Source organism: Camelina sativa, chromosome 5, assembly GCF_030686135.1.
Source record: "Camelina sativa cultivar CO46 ecotype springtype chromosome 5, ASM3068613v1".
NCBI classification, from domain to species: Eukaryota; Viridiplantae; Streptophyta; class Magnoliopsida; order Brassicales; family Brassicaceae; genus Camelina; species Camelina sativa.
The window spans coordinates 24,478,723-24,499,691 of NC_141884.1; the positions used below are offsets into that span (position 1 = coordinate 24,478,723).

Here is a 20,969-nt window from a genome sequence, read left to right on the forward strand (position 1 = left end):
GCATTCATTTTAATTTTATTTGGAAAAAGATATTTTTAGTTATAGTTTGTGTTTAAATATAAGTGTTCAAAACTAGAAGAATTACAAAAAAAAAAAAAAAATTGTTGTCTAAAAGAAATGTATTTATTTATGTATGAATATTTGAAAAGATACAAACTATTAAAACTTGTGCAAAAGAAAAATACTAAATCTTAGAATCGTTTTAAACTTATAACAATTAAAATTATATTTAAACTAATACAAAATATTTTGTAGTGTAACACATCTTTTTAATCTCATTATTTATTTAAAATAAAGATCATCAAATGTTCTTATCGCACTCTTTCTTCCTCGAGTTTCAAGAAGTCCATTTAAGAAACAAAATTGATTCTTCTAATGGATTATATTTTGAATTTTCCTATATATTTTTGGAAAAAACTATATCAGAAAATATTAATAAAATTATCTTGTTATTAAAACAAAATTTTAATGTACACACTTATTTTATTACATATTAATTCTTCATTCATTCTTCTGATTCTTCAACTTTAACCCCAATTTCTTCTATTTCTCATATATTTTCTGTTATTTTCTTTGATAAAGCAATTCTGCTCTATTAAAAAGATAATATTCATTAGCAATAAAAGATATCAAGTCATTTTGATTGAATGGTACGCAAACCTACAAATAATCTTTAACAATAATCTATAAATAAGTTTATAAATTGCTTGATATCGTTATAATAATAAATTTCTAAATTGAGCAATCATCTAAGCTCATGTATTTTGGTTGATTATAAGAAAAACTTATATCATACTCCCTCCGTTTCATATTAAGTGTCGTTTTAGGATTTTTCACACATATTAAGAAAATCATTAAATTTTCTATCTTACCCCTTATTAATATATGATACAATTTTTTCTATTGGTCAATACATTAAATCAGTAGAGATAAAATTGGAAAATTTACCAAACATCTACATTGGAAATACAAAGTGACACTTATTCTGAAACAAAATTTACAGTATAAAATGACACTTAATATGAAATGGAGGGAGTATATTTTAGCTTAAGAGGATATTTGTCCCAAATTTGGCCCAACTGTTTCGATAACATATTTGAATTTCAAGTAGAAAACACTTTTCATAATTAAATTATGTGAAATATCTAGGTTTTATTCACATAATTTAAAGAAAAAGCATATCACTATTTTTAGTAAAACTAATAAAAAATATTTATTATTTGGTCATGAAAGTAGTCTAAACCACCATAATAAATGTTCTCAAATGTTTTAGAACTTTTATTTTGACTTTGATTTATGATAGAAAGCATAATAAAATTAGTTTGCTAATAGTTCATTCACGTCCACAAACTTAGTTCGCTAATAAAAAGAAAGCATAATAAAATTTATTGACTCACAAAATCATCACACATTTATTTTCTTAATTTATTATTATTTTTAAATTACTGATATCAATTTTCAAAATCTACAAAAAAAACTGCTTGAAGTTCATAAAGACCATTGAAAGGAACAACTCTATTTGGAAGAAAAACTCCAATAATAGTAATTCAAAATCAAACCAAGTGTGAGAAAAAAGAAAACAATAATAACTTTGATTTTGAGACGACAAAAAAATATTATATGTGTTATACTTGGACTCATTCTTAGTAGTAGCCTTGTGAAATTATGTATTTTATATAATAAATAAGAAATAACTATATTATTAATAATAAAGATATATTAGTGTAAAATAACAAAATTTAAGCATTTATATTATTACATATAAGACGGGAACCATAATGAAAACTGAAGCCAAAAAATCTTATAATTCTATAGCTTTTTTGCTTAATTCTAAAAAGCCTTATTCTTGTAATCCAACAAAATATACTATTATACATAATTAAACTTTTGATGAAAATATATTAAAAAAAAATTGAACAAGTAAAATTAATTAAATTTAAGAAATAAAAACAATTGGGCTTTGGTGACTAAACATAATTGGGTTTGGGCTTATGTGGCTAAACATTAAGAAACCAAATAAGATACAAACAAAAAAAAACCTAAAACGCACGTGGAGAGAAGCAGTCGTCTTCTTCGTTTGGATCTCGTTTTATGAACCCACCGGAAGAACCCAACTACGTTTCTGTTTCCGATTGGAGCTTCACCGGCACTTCAGTGCTCGCTTCTCTTGTCGGTTAAAAACAAATTTCTCAAAAGTGTGAGCTTCGTTTGATGATTTTTTTCTGGGGTTTGATTCAATTACAGAGAAGCCATGAACACTCACAATAGTCGAAACGCGAAATGGAAACAGAGAGAGCTCGTTCTTCTACTGTTATACGCCATCGCCTTCTATGCTTATGTAGTATGGAGATCGCTTCGTCTCTCTCACGGTAACTCCAATTTTTTTTTGTAAATTTCTAAAATCTGAGTCATGTGATTGTGATTTTTTGGTTGATGAGAATTTTGAATTATTAGATCATTACTTCAAGCTCTATGGTTTAGCTCCTGGCTGGCTCATTCCTAATCGACGTAATGTAATGTGTGATTCCTTAATTTTTCATTTTTTTTTTTTTTTCCAAATTATTCTTATTGCTTTGAAGCTCATTATCTGTGTTTTTGGCTGTAGGATGTTTCTGATGCTCAATGGAGAAATTTTCGTGGGAATTTGCCGATTCTAAGCTTTGTTTTCGCGGGTTTCACTGTGATTGCAAATGGTTTTAGGTCTTTCTTCCACTTGAAAGCTAAAGGAATGGCCATCTTGTGGCTTTCATTATCGTTGATATACTTGGTTTACTTACATGGAGCTTGGTAAGTGCTGATTTCCATATCTTTTTTTTTTTTTTTTTGTTTGCTTCCTAGCATCACATTGTTTGTTTCTTAACTTTTCTGTATCTAAGCTGAGTTGTTTCCGCATTCACTTCCAGTGTCATTTACATTCTCTCGATTGCAACAGCCAATTTCCTTCTTGTTAAGGTATGTTTCCTTTCAATTTATCTCTTGATAGTAATCTTGGTATATTGGTAGTTTGGATCGTAAGAGTATGTTAGAATGAAGGGTAGAGCATATCTTGGCTTCTTGTGGCATATACTCATAAATAATGTCTACTTCTCAGTTTGGTATTTTTTCTGAGATGATCAGAGTTCAGTTGATATACATTAATAATGCAGGTTTTTGCAAGGACAAAATACTTTCCTTACATGCTTTGGACATTCAACATATTTTTTCTCTTCTGCAATCGCATTTATGAAGGATATTCGTTTTCCATTTTCGGGTGAGTCATGTACATCTCATATTTGACATGTACAGTTGTAGTTATTGTATGGTTGCTGTGAAGCCTAACTCTTTGATTGTTCCTCTCTTTGTCCAAGGCAACAGTTTGAATTCCTGGACAACTTTAGGGGCACATTTAGATGGCATATATGCTTCAATTTTGGTATTTGATTTATCTAGTTACTCTTGACTACATTTTTGCTCTCTATCTAGAAAAACAAAGTCTGATTGCAGTATGTTGCCCACTTATAATTTTGTTGCAGTTGTTCTGCGCATGATAAGTTTTGGAAACGATTATCACTGGGGCCAACTGGACTCTCATTTTGATGAGGAGGTGTGTTGCCTTTCTTGATATGTATTGTCTTCCTTCTCCCAGTAGTTTTGGAATAGGTGTTCGTGGTAATCATGCATTGTTTTGAGAAATAAAATATCATCCACAAAATCATGTCCATATGTTCTCCTGGCATATATAGAAAAGAGCTGCTGATATTCGTAGTTGCTTGTTAATTTCTCTAAGTTTTATATCTTGTGTATTTAAACTGTTTCCCTGGATCAATGGTTAACAGCATATGGTGTAGCCATCTCTTATTTTGTTATTTTGTTATTTTGTTATTGCAGAAACATGTAACACGCTGTTCCTTATGTAAGTTGGGGAAGACATGCTACGTACTTCGACAGGTTGACCGCATGGCACCACTGTTTAACTTCTATAATTAATCTCTTTTTCTATTGCATAACTCATCTCTAACATGGTATAACTTATTAGGAGAGAGGTCTTGCTAGTGACAGCTGCAGCTTTTCTCTATACCTTTGTTATTTGGTGTATGCACCATTGTACCTTGCGGGGCCAATCATAAGCTTTAATGCATTTGCTTCTCAGGTCTGTGGTTCTTGCCATGCCTTCATTTTTTTATTCCTTTCATGTCTTCGTTTGTTTTTAGAATCCCGAACTCTGATTCTCTTGTATAAACTTCCATTTACTGTAGAAAAGAGTTCATAAATAATCAACACCGTTTTTTCATAGTGGGTCGTCTTCATGATCTCTCACTACAAACCTAAATTTTTACAGCTAGATATGCCACAGAATACTCATTCATTCAAAGATGTTGCTCGCTATGGAGTGCGTTGGTTATTCAGCTTCTTGCTGATTGAACTTATGACACACTTATTTTATTACAATGCCTTTGTGATCAGGTGAAACTCTTTCAGGACTAAGATAATAATTACACTTTTCAAATCTTTTGATTATACAAAATGCTAACTTCTTTGTGTTTGTGACAGTGGTCTGTGGAGAGAACTATCTCCTGTGGAAATATTTATTGTCGGATATGGAGTAAGATATTATTAATATTTGTATTGTTATGTTTTTCGTTGGCAGAACAACCACTTCTTACTAGACAATCTAATAACAGCCCAAGAGGCTCTTGGAAATTTTAGTCGTGTGCTTTGACTTTTTTTTTATTGTAGAGAACCGAAATACCTGAAACTGATCTGTAGTGCTATTTGTATTGCGGCAGGTGCTAAACTTCATGTGGCTTAAGTTCCTTCTTTTATGGAGATATTTCCGGTTTTGGTCTCTGGTACGCCCGTTCAAAGTCTTGAGATCGTTTTATTATCTTATGATCGTTTAGTGGAATAAAATTCTAGTAGTTGTAGGGTAGTTAACTTAGTCCTTTGTACTGATGACGTTCTGGTCTATGATCTTTCAATAGCAAGCAATTTTCAAAGTATTGTTACTTTCATGGCTACAAAGCTAGAAATTCCGAGAAATATTGCCGGATAAAAAGATTACTACGCTGTTCGGATATGTAATAATGTAAACATTTTCTTTTAGGTGAATGGCATTGAAACTGTTGAGAACATGCCGAATTGCATTAACAATTGCTACAGCCTGGAATCGTTCTGGAAAACCTGGCATGCTTCATTTAATAGGTGGCTTATCAGGTGAGAATGTTTAACACTACACTCCTGGTTTCAACTGAAATCGTCGCTACATCATTTTCTTTTAATATCAGCTCGTAAAATGTAAGTTAACATGTTCATTTAGGTATATGTATATTCCTCTTGGTGGGTCACGAAGAAAGTTTCTGAATGTGTGGGTTGTATTTACTTTTGTTGCCATGTGGCACGATTTGGAATGGTAATCTGTTGCCTTCCTATGATTCCTTTGTGTTGTATGAATTATTTGATCCAATTTCTCATATGGTTGACTGTTTTATTTGCAACCAGGAAGCTTCTTTCATGGGCATGGTTAACATGTTTATTCTTCATGCCAGAAATGTTACTGAAATCAGCATCCAACGCATACAAGGTCAGTTAAACAATCGTTGTTTTAGTCTCTCTATAAGTTACAAGTCTTTACCATGCTAACATTTGAAGAATGAATGTGATATATTATCGCACATTATTATGATGGTAGAGACTAGGCAATGCGTCTGACTAGCACATGATATGTTTTGGACCCGTCTAGTTATCATATATCCCAAAGAAAAATAGAACCTCCTTTTCCTTTGTAATTTGGTTTCATATCCGTAGTAACTGTAGTAACATGAAAAGTACTGTTGCAGGTTGAGAGTGCTTTAGGAGAATTCCTCCTACGTGAACTCAAGGCGTTGTCTGGTGCCGTCACAATCACATGCCTCATGGTAAATAGATTTGTGGAATATTCTTATGTCCCATTGTTGTAGTCCCCTTCATGCTGACAAATAAGATTGAGTCTCTCAATTGCAGATTGCAAATCTTGCTGGCTATGTCATTGGACCATCAGGTATAAACTGGTTGGTCTCCAGCTTTCTTAAGAGAGAAGGTATATGGAAACCCAACGGTTATCAGTCTTCATTTAATGTTCTTTGTGAGACGCTGCTACTCAATAATGTTCATTCATTTGATATCACAGGAGTACCTGTTCTGGGCGGAGTGTTCTTTAGCTTGTACGTGGGTACAAAGGTAGTGCATTAGATATTCTGCTACGCTGAATGTTTAGCTTACTTTTCTCCTGGAGCTTTAGATGTTGTTTGAATGTTCCCAACTTTCCTTTCTTTACTTTGCAGCTGATGTTCCACATCCAAGACTTGAGAAGTAAAGCGCATAGCCCGAAGTAGCTGAGGCAAAGAGTTGTAGTCGCCTCAGTTATAATCAAGTAATGTCATTATTGTTATATTTTGTATAAAATTTTGGTCGGGCTAACTGAGTATGTCCATGCTGGAAGAATCAAAAATGAAATTAACTTTGGCAAAGGCTTTTGGATGGATGATCACAGACCACCTGCAGATGATAAAAGCATATTGAATGCTGTTGAAAGGTATCTGGTAAATGAGTGACGATCCATTTATTATCATAACCAAACCAGTTAGTGCGTGAATCCTCTGGCATGGACGCAGCCAAATTGGCTTAACTGACAAACTTCATGCATTATGAATGATTTTGTGCTGACTCAGGCTGCATATTCATCAATTCAGCTCCTTACTGGTACTGTCTGCATTCCTTAGATAAGACTTCTTAAATATATGATATGATAGCAATCAAATTCATCATCACCACCACTTCGATTAGCTCATATATCTGCGTTCTGCAAAAGTCAAGCAAAATTCTACATAGGGCAGGATTTTCCTTATCTTAACTCTGATGACTAGAACAACCAGGCGTTGTGGCGGTATTCTGTTTAGCCCAGCCAAAGGTTGCGCATTCCGGAGATGTATAGATTTGCCACGGTTGGTGTACATACTCTTTGGCTTTTCTGTGTAGCTAAAGACTCGTCTTCAAGGCACCCATGTGATGTTAAGACACCCAGTCTCTTTGTGGTTCGTAGGCGACATAAGATAGGTCTGGTAGGTTGCAAGCAACATAAATCCAGTTTCTGAGAAGCTGGCGAAAGAGAGATGGTGAAGAAGAAAGGAAATACAGAAAGAAGTGCGAAAAGTGAATACTGAATCGACAAGTGAAGAAGACCATCAATGTCACAAATTTGTCCCTTCCCAACCCAACAAAAACAGGTTGGGACAAGACACTGGAGGATTAAGACACACATCTGCTTTTTAATCATGTGGCTCTAAACGGAAAATTTCAGTCTTTCAGACGTAAGGGAATTGTATAAAGTAGCGATAGTGACGATGTTTAACACACTGAAAAGGATTGTCGTAGGAAGATACACGAAATAATTAACACTAATGTCCAAATAATATAATCACTAGTAAGGACAAAAATGATGGCAGCTTCAGAAGAATCTAAAAAGTTAATAATTCTCTAAAAAGATATCTTAACCATTGGTCAGCTCTGAAATAATTGCAAGCAGTCTGCAACATTCTGCGATCTGATCTCTAAGGTAAACAAAATTATATTTTACTTTGTCAAGATCTTGATCTGGAATCTTTTTGTTTTCTTTGTCAAAAGGCTACTTAACTATCTCAGTTAAATCACACCTTATAGTCTGGTAATAAATATTAAATATAACGTTTGGTAATTAATGTTATCTCTCTCTCCTCCATATAAACCAAGGTTTGTGATCAACAAGTCTGAAACCATCCATCCATGATCAAGAGGTGGCAGATGAAGAACCATCTATGGAGTTTGTTTGGGATCATTCTCTTAAACATCTCTGTGAATGGTATGATGATGGAGTTTGATGAAATGGAGTGGTTCACAGAGTTCAATGGAACAAAGATGTTTCAGACTGAAAGTAACGTTTACTCTGAAGCTAAGTTTCCTATGGTTGGACTCACTCTGATTCAATCCGCTGCTTCTAAAGGAGCTGGTAACATCTTCTTCTTTATAACTTATCTCTTCCTTGGGATATTATATGTTTCTTGTTACACAATTTTGAATTTCTTTGTAGTGTGTCTCGATGGAAGTCTCCCCGGATATCACTTGCATCGAGGGTTTGGTTCAGGAGCAAACAACTGGCTCGTTCAATTGGAGGTTTGTGCAGCTAAAACATTTTCTGGTAATATAGATATGATAATGTTTAGTCACTGACATGATGGTTGATAGGGAGGTGGATGGTGTGATACCGTTAGAAATTGTGTATACCGTAAGACCAGTCGCCGTGGATCATCTTCGTACATGGAGAAGCAGATACCTTTCACTGGCATTTTAAGTGATAGAGCAGCTGAAAATCCAGGTTCATTTTTCTAAAGCTTTCTGACTAATACATCACTCTATTTGATATGGTGTTTATGTTTCTTGGTGATGTTCTGCTTTGCAGATTTTTATAACTGGAACAGAGTAAAAGTTCGGTACTGTGACGGTGGATCGTTTAGTGGTGATAGCGAAGATAAGGTTAGTTTTTTCTTGGAAAACATTAGTAAGGTTAGCTTGTGTTACATTGATTGTTATATAATTTTATATTTTTTTTTGCTATAATTTAGGCTGCAAAACTTCAGTTTAGAGGAAAGAGAATTTGGTTAGCTGCTATGGAAGAGTTGATGGGGAAAGGAATGCGTCAAGCCAAGCAGGCTTTGCTCTCTGGATGTTCTGCTGGAGGTCTTGCCGCGATTTTCCGATGTGATGATTTTGGGAAATTGTTTCCTCCTTCCACTAGAGTGAAATGTCTGAGTGATGCTGGTTTCTTCCTTGACGCGTGAGTGATGTGCTAGTTTCCTTGACTAACAAGTATCTATCAGTCATGACTTTGGTATAGGTATTGACTGGTTTCTCAATTTCTTAACTGAAGCATCGATGTATCTGGAGGCCGAGCTCTGAGGCGTTTATATGCCGGTGTGGTAAAATTACAGGTAAGAGCACATAAAGTTTTTACACACTTTGTCTCAAGACTTGTGTAATTTTGTTAAGTTTCGACTCAAAACAATTTGGCAATGAGTGTTACTTTATGTCGCTTCTAATTTTCGATAGATGGTCCTAACAGTTTTTAATCACAGAATCTTCAAACCATGCTTCCTCGGGACTGTGTAGACCGTCTTAATCCAACTTCGGTATATATTCTTTTCTTATAGCTATCTTAATAATGAAGCAATTCCAAATATAGTGAGCTCGATTGCCTAAAAGGCTAAAACATGTACTACATGCTTCAATACTTGCAGTGCTTTTTCCCACAAAACCTAATCAACCAAGTTAAGACTCCATTGTTTATTCTTAATGCTGCATATGATTCGTGGCAGGTTAGTTAAAGTCTCTTCTTTTAATCCTCAGCGTTAACAATAAAGGGAGAATATGTCTTTTTTAATAGTATATAATATATTGTAATTGTTGCAGATTCAAGAGAGTTTAGCTCCTAAATCTGTAGATCCAAAAGGAAGTTGGAATGACTGCAGACTTAACTACGCCAAGTGCAGTCCATCTCAGATTCAGTTCTTGCAAGGTGAACCACGAGCTATAATTAATGTTCTTGATTATTTTGAATAAACCAAAACTGAGTTAATAATATATATGTTTTGTATTGAAAATTTTTGTGTTAACAGGATTTAGGACGCGTATGGTGAATTTAGTAAAAGGTTTCGCGATGCCAAGAAAGAACGGTGTGTTCCTTAACTCGTGCTTTGCTCATTGCCAAACAGAGAGGCATGACACATGGTATGCTAAAAACTCTCCTGCCGTTAAGAACAAGGTAAGGCAAAACAATAACCAAATACAATGCAATTATGAAAATGTGTAATATATTGTGATTTAATCCCAAATGTTATTGATGTTTGTGTATATCAAAACAGGGTATAGCAGTAGCTGTGGGAGATTGGTATTTCGAAAGAGGAGGAGCAAAGCTCATAGACTGTGCTTATCCTTGTGATAAGACTTGTCACAATTTGGTCTTTAGAGAATAAATTTAGTTTTTTTCCTTTGGTATAAAAATGCTATTTTTTTTTTCCTTAAAAAAAAAAGCATTCATTTATTCAGGCAAACAATGAAATAAAAATAAAAACCCATTTGATCACTTTTTCTCCTCTTACATTTCTCTTAACTTTTGTGTCTAAAAATCTGTTACTTTTCTCTGTTTTGTAAATTGGAGTAACACATTCTGGTTTGAATCAAATTGTGAAATCATATTGCAGAATGGGATTATTAGTGGTCATGACTATGAACAATGAGCTTATTTCGCCTTATAAAAGGATCTTTTTAAATTCTTCTGAGTTTTAAATTGTAACAACAACACTAACTGTCTCCTTAATTGCTGATGTTTGGATCTGCATGACGACTTAACATGGTACCATAAATAGAGCATAATAATAGAAAATATAAACATAAGCAAAAAACAACATTGGTAAACAAGATGATTACTTAGAATAGAGCCGGTCTTCACAAATGATGGGCTCCAAGCACCAAAAAAGTCCAATAATGATTTGATCATAAGTAAAAAAGAGTTACAAATCTTTAATTTGTCGGATCAGTAACACATAGACAAAACTTTGATGGGGGCATTTCACATTTTTCCTCTAGCAAGTCATCTTCTTCTTTCAGCTTCGTTCTCTGCCACCAAAACGTGAAACTCTGATCCAAGCATGTCATGTACGTCAATATTATCCGTGTTGCTTAACTTAACAGTTTCCATAATCACTTCTAGAGTCATGGTGAAGCCTAGATTAGACAAGACCCGTATCGCATTCCCAATTCTGAGAATGCTTTGTCGAGTCTCGAGTGGCGTATAGCTTTTCTCGTTTCCTGTGTTCTGGTTAGGATCTTTGACTTGGGCGTGTTCCCCGACCCAAATAAAGCCATTGCGGCCAAGAATCAAATCGATGCCAAGACTTTCTAAGTAATGAAAGTGATTCATGCTTTTCTTAACCAAGTAAGGATCAACCTTGAGTAGCTCTCCGTTGTCGAGCTGTAGAAGGGATTCATGGATAGATTAGTCTTATTGTTTAGAGAGGAAGAGACTAGCAAAGTTGTATACTTAACTTAGACTAATGTGCCAAATCATATCACCAACCTTTCCATACTTGTGACTTAAAGCTTTTAGCTCCAATCTACCATCACGGTGAATACATCCCACTTCGGCCTAGTAACAAAGAACGAATCAGGTCATGTGTTCAAAGATGAAGGATAATTAGAGATGGACCATATATAGGACTTACACAAACGACATCATCTTCTACAATAATGTCGCGCATATTGAGTTCATCCACAGACCTTTTTCGCTTCTGCCAAAATCGAGAAACTCTTATATCATTGAACCTTAACAGACAATGTGAAAAAAAATACCAAAAAATTGAAGAATCAAATTGTAACCTGAACAGCATCAGACATATTCGTGGAAGAAAGCTTTAGTACTCCATCTTGAGTAGAGTTTAGCTCCACTCTCCAAAAGCTTTGAGAGACCTAAATAAGAAGAATCATTCAAAAAAAAAACCCTAATCTCTCTCAATCTGATATTCAAAACCCTAGTCACCATTACAAAACTCTTACCTCAATCACACGTCCTACCACAACATCGTAAACCTCAGGTTTGTACTTGGCTCGCAAGGTTCGTACGTAGACAAGCTTGTCCACATGAACCACAACTCCACAGACCGTCGCTAGCAACTCACCATCTACCTCGGAGGTTCCATGTCCCCTTTTTTCAAAAGAAAAAAAAAAATCAATACGAAGAAAACAAAACTTCAATCCAGAAAACAGATAAGCTGAAAAAGAATGAGATTACTTAAGGAGGAATGCATCTTCGTTGATGGAGTCGGCAACGATTACAGAGTTGTTTGTGGTTGACGACAACAATTGTAGCCGCTCCATAGATCTCTCAAACCGGACCTTCTGCGTCTGGTTCAATGGTAGCTCTAGCTGAAGCTTTCTCATCATCCACAAACAATAGTGATTAACAATTTGAGAAGAGCAAAAACGACACTGAAGGATGTTCAATTAGGGTTTTGGAGAAAAGTAAGAAGATTCTTCTCACGTCTGCTGGACTCAGGGAGTTTTCTGTTTGGTTTGTACTATAAATAGTTCATTGAACCGGCCGGTTTACTATAACATCAGTTTAGCGTTTGGTTAGTGAAAAAAAGACTAAACCAGACTTTCTTAATCCCATATCTCGCCGTCCGGTTATACCGGGTTTGCTAACTCCGGCTTCCGTCTGACATCCATCAGCTTCTAAAGTGGTGGTTTGGTCAGCTTTCTTCTAACATCCATGATCAGCTTCTAACGTGATGGTTGGTTAGATTTTGTCTGGCATGTCTGATTTGTTTTTTTCCGGTGACGGCTAGCTTTTGTTATCTCTTTCAATATCAGTTTTTAGTTTTTGAGCTTAATAATCTCATCCTATCGGTCAGTGTAGGGTATTAGGCGAGATTCTCGCTTTTAGGCGAGATTCTCGCTTTTAGGCGAGATTCTCGCTTTTAAACTCTCTCTTCTCCGACTTTTTTCCTTTTGAGAGCAAAAGGTTTCGTGAAAACATGTTCTATAATTAGCGATTAAGATGAAAGAGCAAAGCACTTTCTGAAGCTTAATCCATGTATTTCCAGTAATCGATGAAAAACAAGATTCTACGGTCAATCATCGGAATCGTAAGCTTAACGGGAAAGGTTGTGATCGTTTCGACTTCTTCCATCTTTACCGACTCAATGATGGACCTTATCTTGGGCCTTGTTTAGTTTTCATGTAAACTAAGATTTACCCATGATACACCACGAATCTATTTGTTTTCATAAATCATTTGAATAGGTTAGTATACTAATATAATCAGGTTTTTTAGTTAGTTAATATAAATATTACAATATTATATATATGTTGTTGTATATGCAAAATTTATCCCATAGTAAATTTCTTTGTTTTGTAATATCAATGTTACACTATTTTATATATTTTGGTGTTTTTACAATAATTAACAATACTTGTTAATAAAATCATATGGATAGCGGAAGAGGAATCAAAACTTTGGTCTTTAGCCCAAGAGGATCCCTTAGGATCCTTACCTCAGGGTGGCTCTCGCTCTCTATCTATGTCTACGGTTCATACTTGTGACGCGGTTAACGGATATAGATCTAGTCATCGATGCTTTGTGGATGGATCTTGAAAGGCGACTGACCAGTTTATCGGTAGAGGATGGCATTGCATTTCTCCTGAGGGAGAATCTCCCATTATGGGTGCATCTAATTCTCGCCGTAGCTTGTCACCCCTCCATGCAGAAGTGGAAGCCCTTATATGGGTAATGCGTTGTATGATTGGTGCGGATAATGAGAAATTTGTTTTTCTCACGGACTGTTCTGATTTGGTGAAGATGGTGTATTCGCCTTCCGAGTGGCCTGCTTTCAAGATATATCTGAACGTTATTGAAGAAGATAAGGCTGAGTTCCTATCATTTTTTGTAGTTCAGATTCCCAGATCACATAATGGTAGTGCGGACAAACTAGCGCGTCGAGCTAAAGTGGAGTCGCATCCAATTACTTTTGTGAACAATTTTCTTTCTAATTGGTTCGTTTGAGCTAATCTTGTACTCTGCCGGCAAAAAAAATAAAAAAAATCATATGGGTTGACTTTGGAAGAACAATAAATATGTGTACTTTCAAAAATACAATGAACTATAATTAAAATCAAATTTGCTAAAATAACTATATGAATAAATTCATCTGTATTTGTAAATATATTTAGATTTTAAATAAATATAAGTTTTTGTATTGTTAATATATCTATATGTCTGTAACATTATTAAACTATAATAGATTATATTTAATTTATAAGGAATGAAAACCTTTATACAATTTTTACAAACACAAAATACAACAAATATTTGTCGGTTCTCTATTCCAAATGCATGATTGTCTCCATGTTAGTAGATCCTAAATAGTAACCAACCATGTATGCCAACTTCAACGGGTTGTCTTGTCTCCAAGTAAATAATCCACCTACCATACACAATTCAGTTGATGGATCGATTTTTTTGGCTTATAAATAGATTTATTAGAACCAGAATATTACAGTATCTTTAGTATATCTTCAATATTGTTTCTTGTTTCGACTAACATAATTAATAAAAACGACTGCGACATTTTTGGCAATAATATACTTTTGGAATCTAAATATAATCCGAGTTTTAATCATTTATGTTTTAGATTAATGAAATCCGATTCACTAATTTCGGGTTGTACCATATAAAATTAAACCGACCTGTTTTTGATAATTATAGCTTCTCTTCCTCCAGGACGGGATACTCTCACGATTAACCTTAATGATTTTAGACTAATAGTGTTTAAGACCATGATTTTTTGGAAAATCGTTTCAAAAAAAATTATTTCACAAAAATGTACTTCAAAAATGTTAAGATAGATTTTTAAAATATATATCCGTTTATAAAAATTCAAATCACATCATATGCTGAAAAAAACTAATATTTTATTAACTTTATGTGTTAAATAGTAATTCAAATAATTAAATATAAGATTAAATAAAAGTGAAAAGAGAATTATATTTTAATTTAACATATTGCTTTAAATTAGGAAATTTGAAATTAGGAAATTTGAAATTTGAAATAGGAAATTTAAAATTATAGTTTAAATTTTAGGAAATTTGAAATTAATATTATCAAATAAGGAAATGATTGTGTTTGGTTGTAAGGATTGTAGAGAATTTAGTTGGAACTTGTTTGGATACGAATATAATAAAAGATGTCACAAAAATGTATTCTAAAAATGTTAAGATAGATGGTTTGTCATCAATAAAGTTCATTTGTAATGGAGAAATAAAATTATTCATTAACCAAAAGATACATACATGTTCCCACACATATAGTCCACACTCCATAGTCCACACATATTATTAGCTTATTTTGTTCAACCAGTCTTTTCCTAATTAGCTAGTTTTTCAATTTTTCTTTCGGTGATAGAGGTTCCATTAATTCCATAATGGGGTTTATAAAGGAGATTTGTTTATTATGATCACAAGCCAATATCTCTTGCTTGTCATCAAGTCCTATCACCGAACACGACGACGGTGTAAACTGATAAAAGTCTAGAACTGAATGGAAATACACTGGAGTCGAACCTATGACCTCCCACTTATTAGCTAGCTCTCATCTCGTACCCATGACCTTGAACCACTTGCTTGTAATAGCCCTTCTTAGACACTACCTCGCGGCGCAACACTAAACACTTTCCATCGTAATCCTCCGGGTGCCACCTAATTAGCCTCTTCACGTCCAGTACTCCGTTCGGAATTTGTTTAACGAGGACCCAGTTGGGATCACTAAGAATGTTCTCGAGTGCATAAACGTAAGTTACTTTTTCCGTCGCCGATATCAAGGTTAAATGATTATCTGCGGCTGTGAACAACGTTCTAGGACGAAGTTCTTTGGGAAATCTGATCGGAATCAGTCGTGCTTTCTCTGTTTTATGGTTGAAAGCCACGATGCTTCCGTCGGTTCTTAACCAGTGAAGAGATCCCTCCAAATAAGCAGGTGTTTTCATACGGTAATCGAGATAACTTGTTAAGCAAGTAATTGCCGTTTCCGATAATTTCCATGAATCTCCTGCGTTAATCTCAAACTCATACGTTGTTTCATTGCCACTTCTCACCTCGTTTATAATGAAGATTTTGAAACTCTGGGTGGTTCGATCAATCTGATCAACCGCGAACCCTAGCTTTTGTTCAGGACCTCGTCGAAGATCAGGGACAATCGTTGACCTACAGTTATTCAACAATCGAAATTTTTTTTGTGAGAGGATTTACGACGAAGTGACAACCGTAGAAGAGTAGAAGAAGGCCAGAGGAATAGCCCGAAAGATGACACTTCATCAAGGTTTCTTTTCTTCTCGGTGACCTAGAATTGCCGTAAATGTGGTCGTAGCAGAGAAAACGGTAGCCATAGTTTCCTGCTACGCAAACGCATAGCAAACTGGATCTGATCCGAGAGAAGTATTCGGATTCAAAATTAGTGTTTTTGGATATATGAGACTGAAGAGATCTATTTGTGCATTGCATCATGGCCAGAGATCTGTGGTCTATTCTGAAGAGAATCTCTTCGAGGAGATGCCGAGGTAAGCTGTCCATGACGGGAAGAAATTAAGATTTTTCTTATTTCCTTGATGTCATTTTTTGTGAGTTTTTGTATTGATGCATTTATAGACGTAATTAAGGAGACAGATTGAGCAAAGATATGTATGTGCCACATAATTAGGGAAAAATGCCAAAAAAAACTCGAAGGTATTTTTATTTGGACGTTTAATACCCAATGGTTTTGGATTGGAATAAAAATATACCAAAAAATAAAAACGTGTCATTTAAAACCTAAAATAGTAAATATTGTTATTTTCATACCCACAATTTTTCAACAAATTCAAAATTTCACTTTTACCCTGGTTATCTAATTAATTATTAATTTCTAATTAAAAATTCTCGGTTTTCTGTTAACCATGTCATACCAAAAATTAAAACCGGTTATCTCTCTTCTTCCTCTTCCTCTCTCTCTAATCGTCGTTCCTCTGATTAAAAACCCAAAAACCAATGTTGACCCGTGCTTAAACCAAGATTAAAAACCCAAAAACGACGATTAGAGAGGGAAAGAGGAAGAAGAGAGATAACCAGGATAAATTTTTGGTATGACATGGTTAATAGAAAACCGAGAATTTTTAATTAGAAATTAATAATTTATTAGATAACCAGGGTAAAAGTGGAATTTTGAATTTGTTGAAAAATCGTGGGTATGAAAATAACAACACGTATCAGTTTAGGTTTTAAATGACACGTTTTTATTTTTTGGTGTATTTTTATTCCAATCTAAAACCATTGGGTATTAAACGTCCAAATAAAAATAACTTCGGGGTTTTTTGGCATTTTTCCCCACATAATTATAAAAAAGGTTTTTTCTAGTTTTAGGTCTCCATATCAATCAATCATTAAATACATAGACACAGAAGTATTAATTTCAATTTAGTTAATCTTTATTTGTACTTAGATAAGATTTTGACATTATGTTAACATAAATACGGAAAACAGTAAATCTTATTTATACTTAGATTTAAAGAAAAGGTAAATAAATATCTCTTTTATTTTCATTAAAATTAAATAAATTATGAAATCAATTGCTAATCTTAGAAAGATAAGGAAAAAACTAAAAAAAAAAGAAAGGAAAAGGAATTCAATTTAAATTTATTTTATACAGTAAATAATAAATCCTACAAATGAAAAGATTACATTTAGAAGGGGTAATTGGCTCATGAAGTTTAATGGATTTGAAAATACAAACAAAAAGCATGTGTTATTAAATTATTGGTTTTAAAATAATTATCAAAATCATGGGTTATTGGTTATATGATTTATAAATACTTATAAAATCTTATGTTATTCATTTAATGATTCCTTTTTGAATTTCAAAACCCTTTTATGTTTAAATAGATTTGAAAGTAAAAATAGAAGGATTCAAATCCATAGGTAAAAATATTTTATTTTAAAATTTATATACAGTATCTTGATTTTCATAATTATTAAGGATTTTCAAATGAGATATACCCTAAAATAACACTAAAACATGTTTTATATACAAAATAGCACACACTCCACACATTTTCAAAATAATACTATTTAACACAATTGTAATATTTTAAAATTAATTTTTTAATTTTTTTTTAAGTTTGGGTTCTTAATTTTTTACATTTAGTGTATAGTTTTGAGAGGGTAGGATTTAGTATTTAATTTTGAAATATAGTATTATTTTGAAATTTTAGCGATGTTGTATTAGATTTGGAAACAGAACATTTAATAATTTCAAGTACAAGTGCTGTTTATGAGAATTGAATACTCTATAATGGCACCACTACACGAAAACACGGCGTTTGTGACCAACAAATTCGTCTTAAATCAGTCGCAAAGTCGCTATGTATGACTGTTTAAAGACTGATAGAAACGGTCGCTAATATTTGGTCACAAAATATTTTGGTCGCAAAACCGTCGCTTATGTGCGACACTCTATAGACAGCAGTTGTAGTCGTTAAATAGCGACTACATTGAGACAACACTATAACGTCGTAATTACCGATGATATAGTGACCAAATGATTCAGTCGTATATTACGACTCATTGTAGACGATCTAGTAGTCACATTGTGCAACGTTTTGAAGACTGAGTTAATACTACAATTTTGAGGATGAACTTTTAAAAATCTGAAATTTGGTCGTAAAGTTGTCGCCATGTTAGTCACAGAAGTCGCTAAATAGTCTGAATCGTTTGTGACTGACTAAAGACTAAGTATTGGTGTCGCAAAATTGTGACCTGTTTACAACGAATTTGTTACATGGTTTGTGTTTTTTATAAATGTAAATGGTCGCAAATTAGTCTATCTTTCGCAATTCATTTGTGACTATAGACAATTGAATTTGAAAGAAAAACCAGAAATTAAAATTAAATCCCGAGTTTGAATGATATTAAACAAAAAGATACAAATCATTCATCGATCCATCCAGAAAATAGTTCTAGTAGTTAGAAATCTTAGAACACAACCCAAAAAATAGTTATAGAGGCTTAAGAGTGAAATATTAAGTTAAGTACGAGAGGTTGATGCTGACAAAGGAGAAGTGGTTGGTGGAATAGCTGGTGAAGTGATTGGTGAAGTGATTGGTGAAGTAGCTGGTGAACTAGCTCCTGAAGTGGTTGGTGCGGGTGGGTTGACATTAACTGCTGTGGCTGGAGTACTGTTGTTGGCTGCTGGGGCGAATGGCGCATGGGTTGGTGCTTGAGATGCCATGAATTCTGCAACACCGGGATCACTGCTCTTCAAGTAGGAGACGAGCATCTCCAAGGTTGAGATGCGGTTTTGAGCATTACGTTGCTCCTCATCACGTCGAGCATCTTCTCTGACACGTCGAGCATTTTCTTCTTCTTGATCAGCGAGGTTACGACGAGCAACCTCAAGTTGTTCTTGAATCTCTAAGAGTGAAGTAGGAGTAGAGTTTGAATCACTTGCCTTTCTCCTCCCTTTGCTGATTATCTCATACAGACTTCCAAGTCCATAGGGGGTTCCCTTGGCATCTATTACAGTACACTAAGACATAGAAAGAGACAATCATTCACAAAACCAATTTTATGAAAATAAAAAGAGATAAGCATTCACAAGACAAACATAAGGCAAGAATCATGATTATAAGTTTTTATGTCAAAATCTTACACTAGATTATCAACATCAAGACTCACTTTAAGCATCAGTCAAAAATATATCAATCAAAATCAGATACATAAGTTAGCTAAATAAGACAATCAACATAGGCAAAACAAAGACAAATGTACAAGTAGTTACCTTCAAAAAAATGTCATTTTTATCTTGAACGGGGATGGTTGCATAAGTAGAGTCTGGCGACGAGTGGTCTGTAGCATCAGGACCATCAACCTCCATTTGTACCTTGGTTTTCCACAGAACTTGCAATGCTCTAAATTCCCATCTTCTTTCCAGAAGAGCATACAATTCTCTATACATACATCAATTGTATGGTATGGCAATCCTATCTTTCGCACTAAAGTCTCTGTCTTGTAGTATGAACCAGTAGCTTGATTACCGTCTGGTAAAACCTCCGTAAACAATTCAGCCCAATTGTCCATGCATGCCTCAGACAAATTATTGTCTACCTTGATGTTCATGAACCTAGACGTCAACGATAGTTGCGAATGACCTTCATGACATCCATCATAAAGTGGAGTATTTGCAGCATCTAACATGTCGTAGAACCGTTTCGCCTCTTGAGTAGGTTCTTCATGGATATGATCATATCCATGATCATATCCACTTTCATATTCATGATACTCATTAAAAGGTGTGGTACCATGAAATGCATCATTCACCATCTCAGCATATACATTTCCCTCAAATCCTATTGGCTGACTACCATGTTGACTACCATGCTGACTACTAGTACTAGTATAATTTGTATTAGGATAATGACTACTAGTTCCTACCCCTAGCACGTCATAATCTTCACCATGTTCAGACCATACATAATAATTTAGCATAAATCCTTTACTATGCAAATGATTAGATATTGTCGTACCATGCAAAATAACCTCGTTCTAACATTTAACGCAAGGATAGTGAAACCTACCTCCACTGCTTTGTGCTAAAGACTGTCTGTTTGCAAAATTCATGAACTGCTCCACCCCCGCCAAAAAATCTTTAGATATATTATTTGTTCTTCCATCGATCCTATTATACATCCACTCTCGAGATGAATTCCACATAGCTTTCCTTTTTTTTTCTAAAAATAAATCTTTTTTTTTCTTCTCTTCTAAAAAAACCAATCTTTTTATTTTTTTTCTTTCTCTTCTAAAAAAAAATATTCTTTTTCTCTACTTTTTTTTTCTTCTGTCTCTCTTCTTACAAATGAATGAGAGTGATATGAATGGAATAGTGAGAGCGATGTGTTATATATAGTATAAAATTTGCGACTGCTTTGCGACTACAATCAAAAACGTCGCAAATTACGACTCTTTTGTCACTCATTACCACATAATTGAGACAACTTAAAGCTCGAAAAAGTTCAGTACAAACGCAAACTAAACATTTATCACGTTTTTTGCCGACATCACTAACCGACTGTTTTGCAACTCTTTTGCAACCACCACAAAAAGCGTCGCACATTACGACGCATTTGTCACTCTTTTACCACATAATAGAGACTAAAAAAAGGTCACAAAAGTTCAGTACAAACGCACACTTCCACATTAACCACGTTTTTTACCGACATCACTGACCGACTGATTTGTGACTATTAAACTTACAGCAAACTAGAAGTGGCAAATACGTCGTTATTTTAAAACAGCTTTGCGACTAACTTTACTGACTTAATCTTCAATCTTTAAGTGGTCATAAA

At 34.2% G+C, this 20,969-nt stretch overlaps 3 protein-coding genes and 1 pseudogene across 8 annotated transcripts; 2 read left to right on the forward strand and 2 right to left on the reverse strand.

Moving 5' to 3' along the window:
- Positions 1–2,041: 2,041 nt before the first annotated feature.
- On the forward strand, positions 2,042–6,485 carry LOC104787445 (membrane-bound O-acyltransferase gup1-like). Of its 6 annotated transcripts, none has more exons than XM_087450695.1 (19): positions 2,042–2,369; positions 2,455–2,513; positions 2,606–2,787; positions 2,904–2,952; positions 3,147–3,250; positions 3,348–3,412; positions 3,513–3,583; positions 3,868–3,927; positions 4,016–4,129; positions 4,319–4,443; positions 4,531–4,582; positions 4,767–4,829; positions 5,084–5,193; positions 5,297–5,389; positions 5,479–5,560; positions 5,817–5,894; positions 5,980–6,055; positions 6,146–6,195; positions 6,300–6,485. In XM_087450695.1, the coding sequence occupies exons 1-19, from the start codon at positions 2,252–2,254 to the stop codon at positions 6,348–6,350; spliced, it is 1,602 nt and encodes a 533-aa protein (XP_087306821.1). In that variant the 5' UTR covers positions 2,042–2,251; the 3' UTR covers positions 6,351–6,485. The 6 variants fall into 6 exon arrangements, with proteins under 6 accessions (XP_087306821.1, XP_087306824.1, XP_087306823.1 ...); XM_087450698.1 differs by having other exon boundaries at positions 3,355–3,412; XM_087450697.1 differs by having other exon boundaries at positions 2,455–2,508.
- Positions 6,486–7,313: 828 nt separating this feature from the next.
- Positions 7,314–10,131, forward strand: LOC104787442 (pectin acetylesterase 2). The gene is made up of 12 exons (XM_010513029.2): positions 7,314–7,570; positions 7,744–7,999; positions 8,081–8,163; positions 8,236–8,365; positions 8,450–8,523; positions 8,613–8,824; positions 8,918–8,978; positions 9,123–9,176; positions 9,285–9,362; positions 9,457–9,562; positions 9,663–9,808; positions 9,909–10,131. Exons 2-12 carry the CDS (start codon positions 7,777–7,779, stop codon positions 10,017–10,019), a joined length of 1,278 nt encoding a protein of 425 aa, XP_010511331.1. The 5' UTR covers positions 7,314–7,570; positions 7,744–7,776; the 3' UTR covers positions 10,020–10,131.
- Positions 10,132–10,476: 345 nt separating this feature from the next.
- LOC104787441 (exosome complex component RRP4 homolog) lies at positions 10,477–12,095 on the reverse strand. Its single transcript, XM_010513026.3, has 6 exons — positions 11,834–12,095; positions 11,599–11,746; positions 11,422–11,511; positions 11,268–11,333; positions 11,123–11,191; positions 10,477–11,017 (listed from the first exon to the last, which is right to left on the reverse strand). The coding sequence occupies exons 1-6, from the start codon at positions 11,983–11,985 to the stop codon at positions 10,637–10,639; spliced, it is 906 nt and encodes a 301-aa protein (XP_010511328.1). The 5' UTR covers positions 11,986–12,095; the 3' UTR covers positions 10,477–10,636.
- Positions 12,096–14,974: 2,879 nt separating this feature from the next.
- On the reverse strand, positions 14,975–16,167 carry LOC104789496 (putative F-box protein At1g57580 pseudogene; annotated as a pseudogene).
- Between the last annotated feature and the right edge of the window lie 4,802 nt (positions 16,168–20,969).

Coding starts and splice junctions, on each gene's coding strand:
- LOC104787442 (XM_010513029.2), top strand. CDS start 7,777: ATGATCAAGAGGTGGCAGATGAAGAACCATCTATGGAGTTTGTTTGGG. Junction 8,000..8,080: donor CGCTGCTTCTAAAGGAGCTG/GTAACATCTTCT, acceptor ATTTCTTTGTAG/TGTGTCTCGATGGAAGTCTC. Junction 8,825..8,917: donor GCTGGTTTCTTCCTTGACGC/GTGAGTGATGTG, acceptor TCTTAACTGAAG/CATCGATGTATCTGGAGGCC.
- LOC104787441 (XM_010513026.3), bottom strand. CDS start 11,985: ATGATGAGAAAGCTTCAGCTAGAGCTACCATTGAACCAGACGCAGAAG. Junction 11,512..11,598: donor TGGTAGGACGTGTGATTGAG/GTAAGAGTTTTG, acceptor CTTCTTATTTAG/GTCTCTCAAAGCTTTTGGAG. Junction 11,192..11,267: donor TAGAAGATGATGTCGTTTGT/GTAAGTCCTATA, acceptor CTTTGTTACTAG/GCCGAAGTGGGATGTATTCA.
- LOC104787445 (XM_087450695.1), top strand. CDS start 2,252: ATGAACACTCACAATAGTCGAAACGCGAAATGGAAACAGAGAGAGCTC. Junction 3,928..4,015: donor CATGCTACGTACTTCGACAG/GTTGACCGCATG, acceptor ATAACTTATTAG/GAGAGAGGTCTTGCTAGTGA. Junction 5,194..5,296: donor TTTAATAGGTGGCTTATCAG/GTGAGAATGTTT, acceptor ATGTTCATTTAG/GTATATGTATATTCCTCTTG.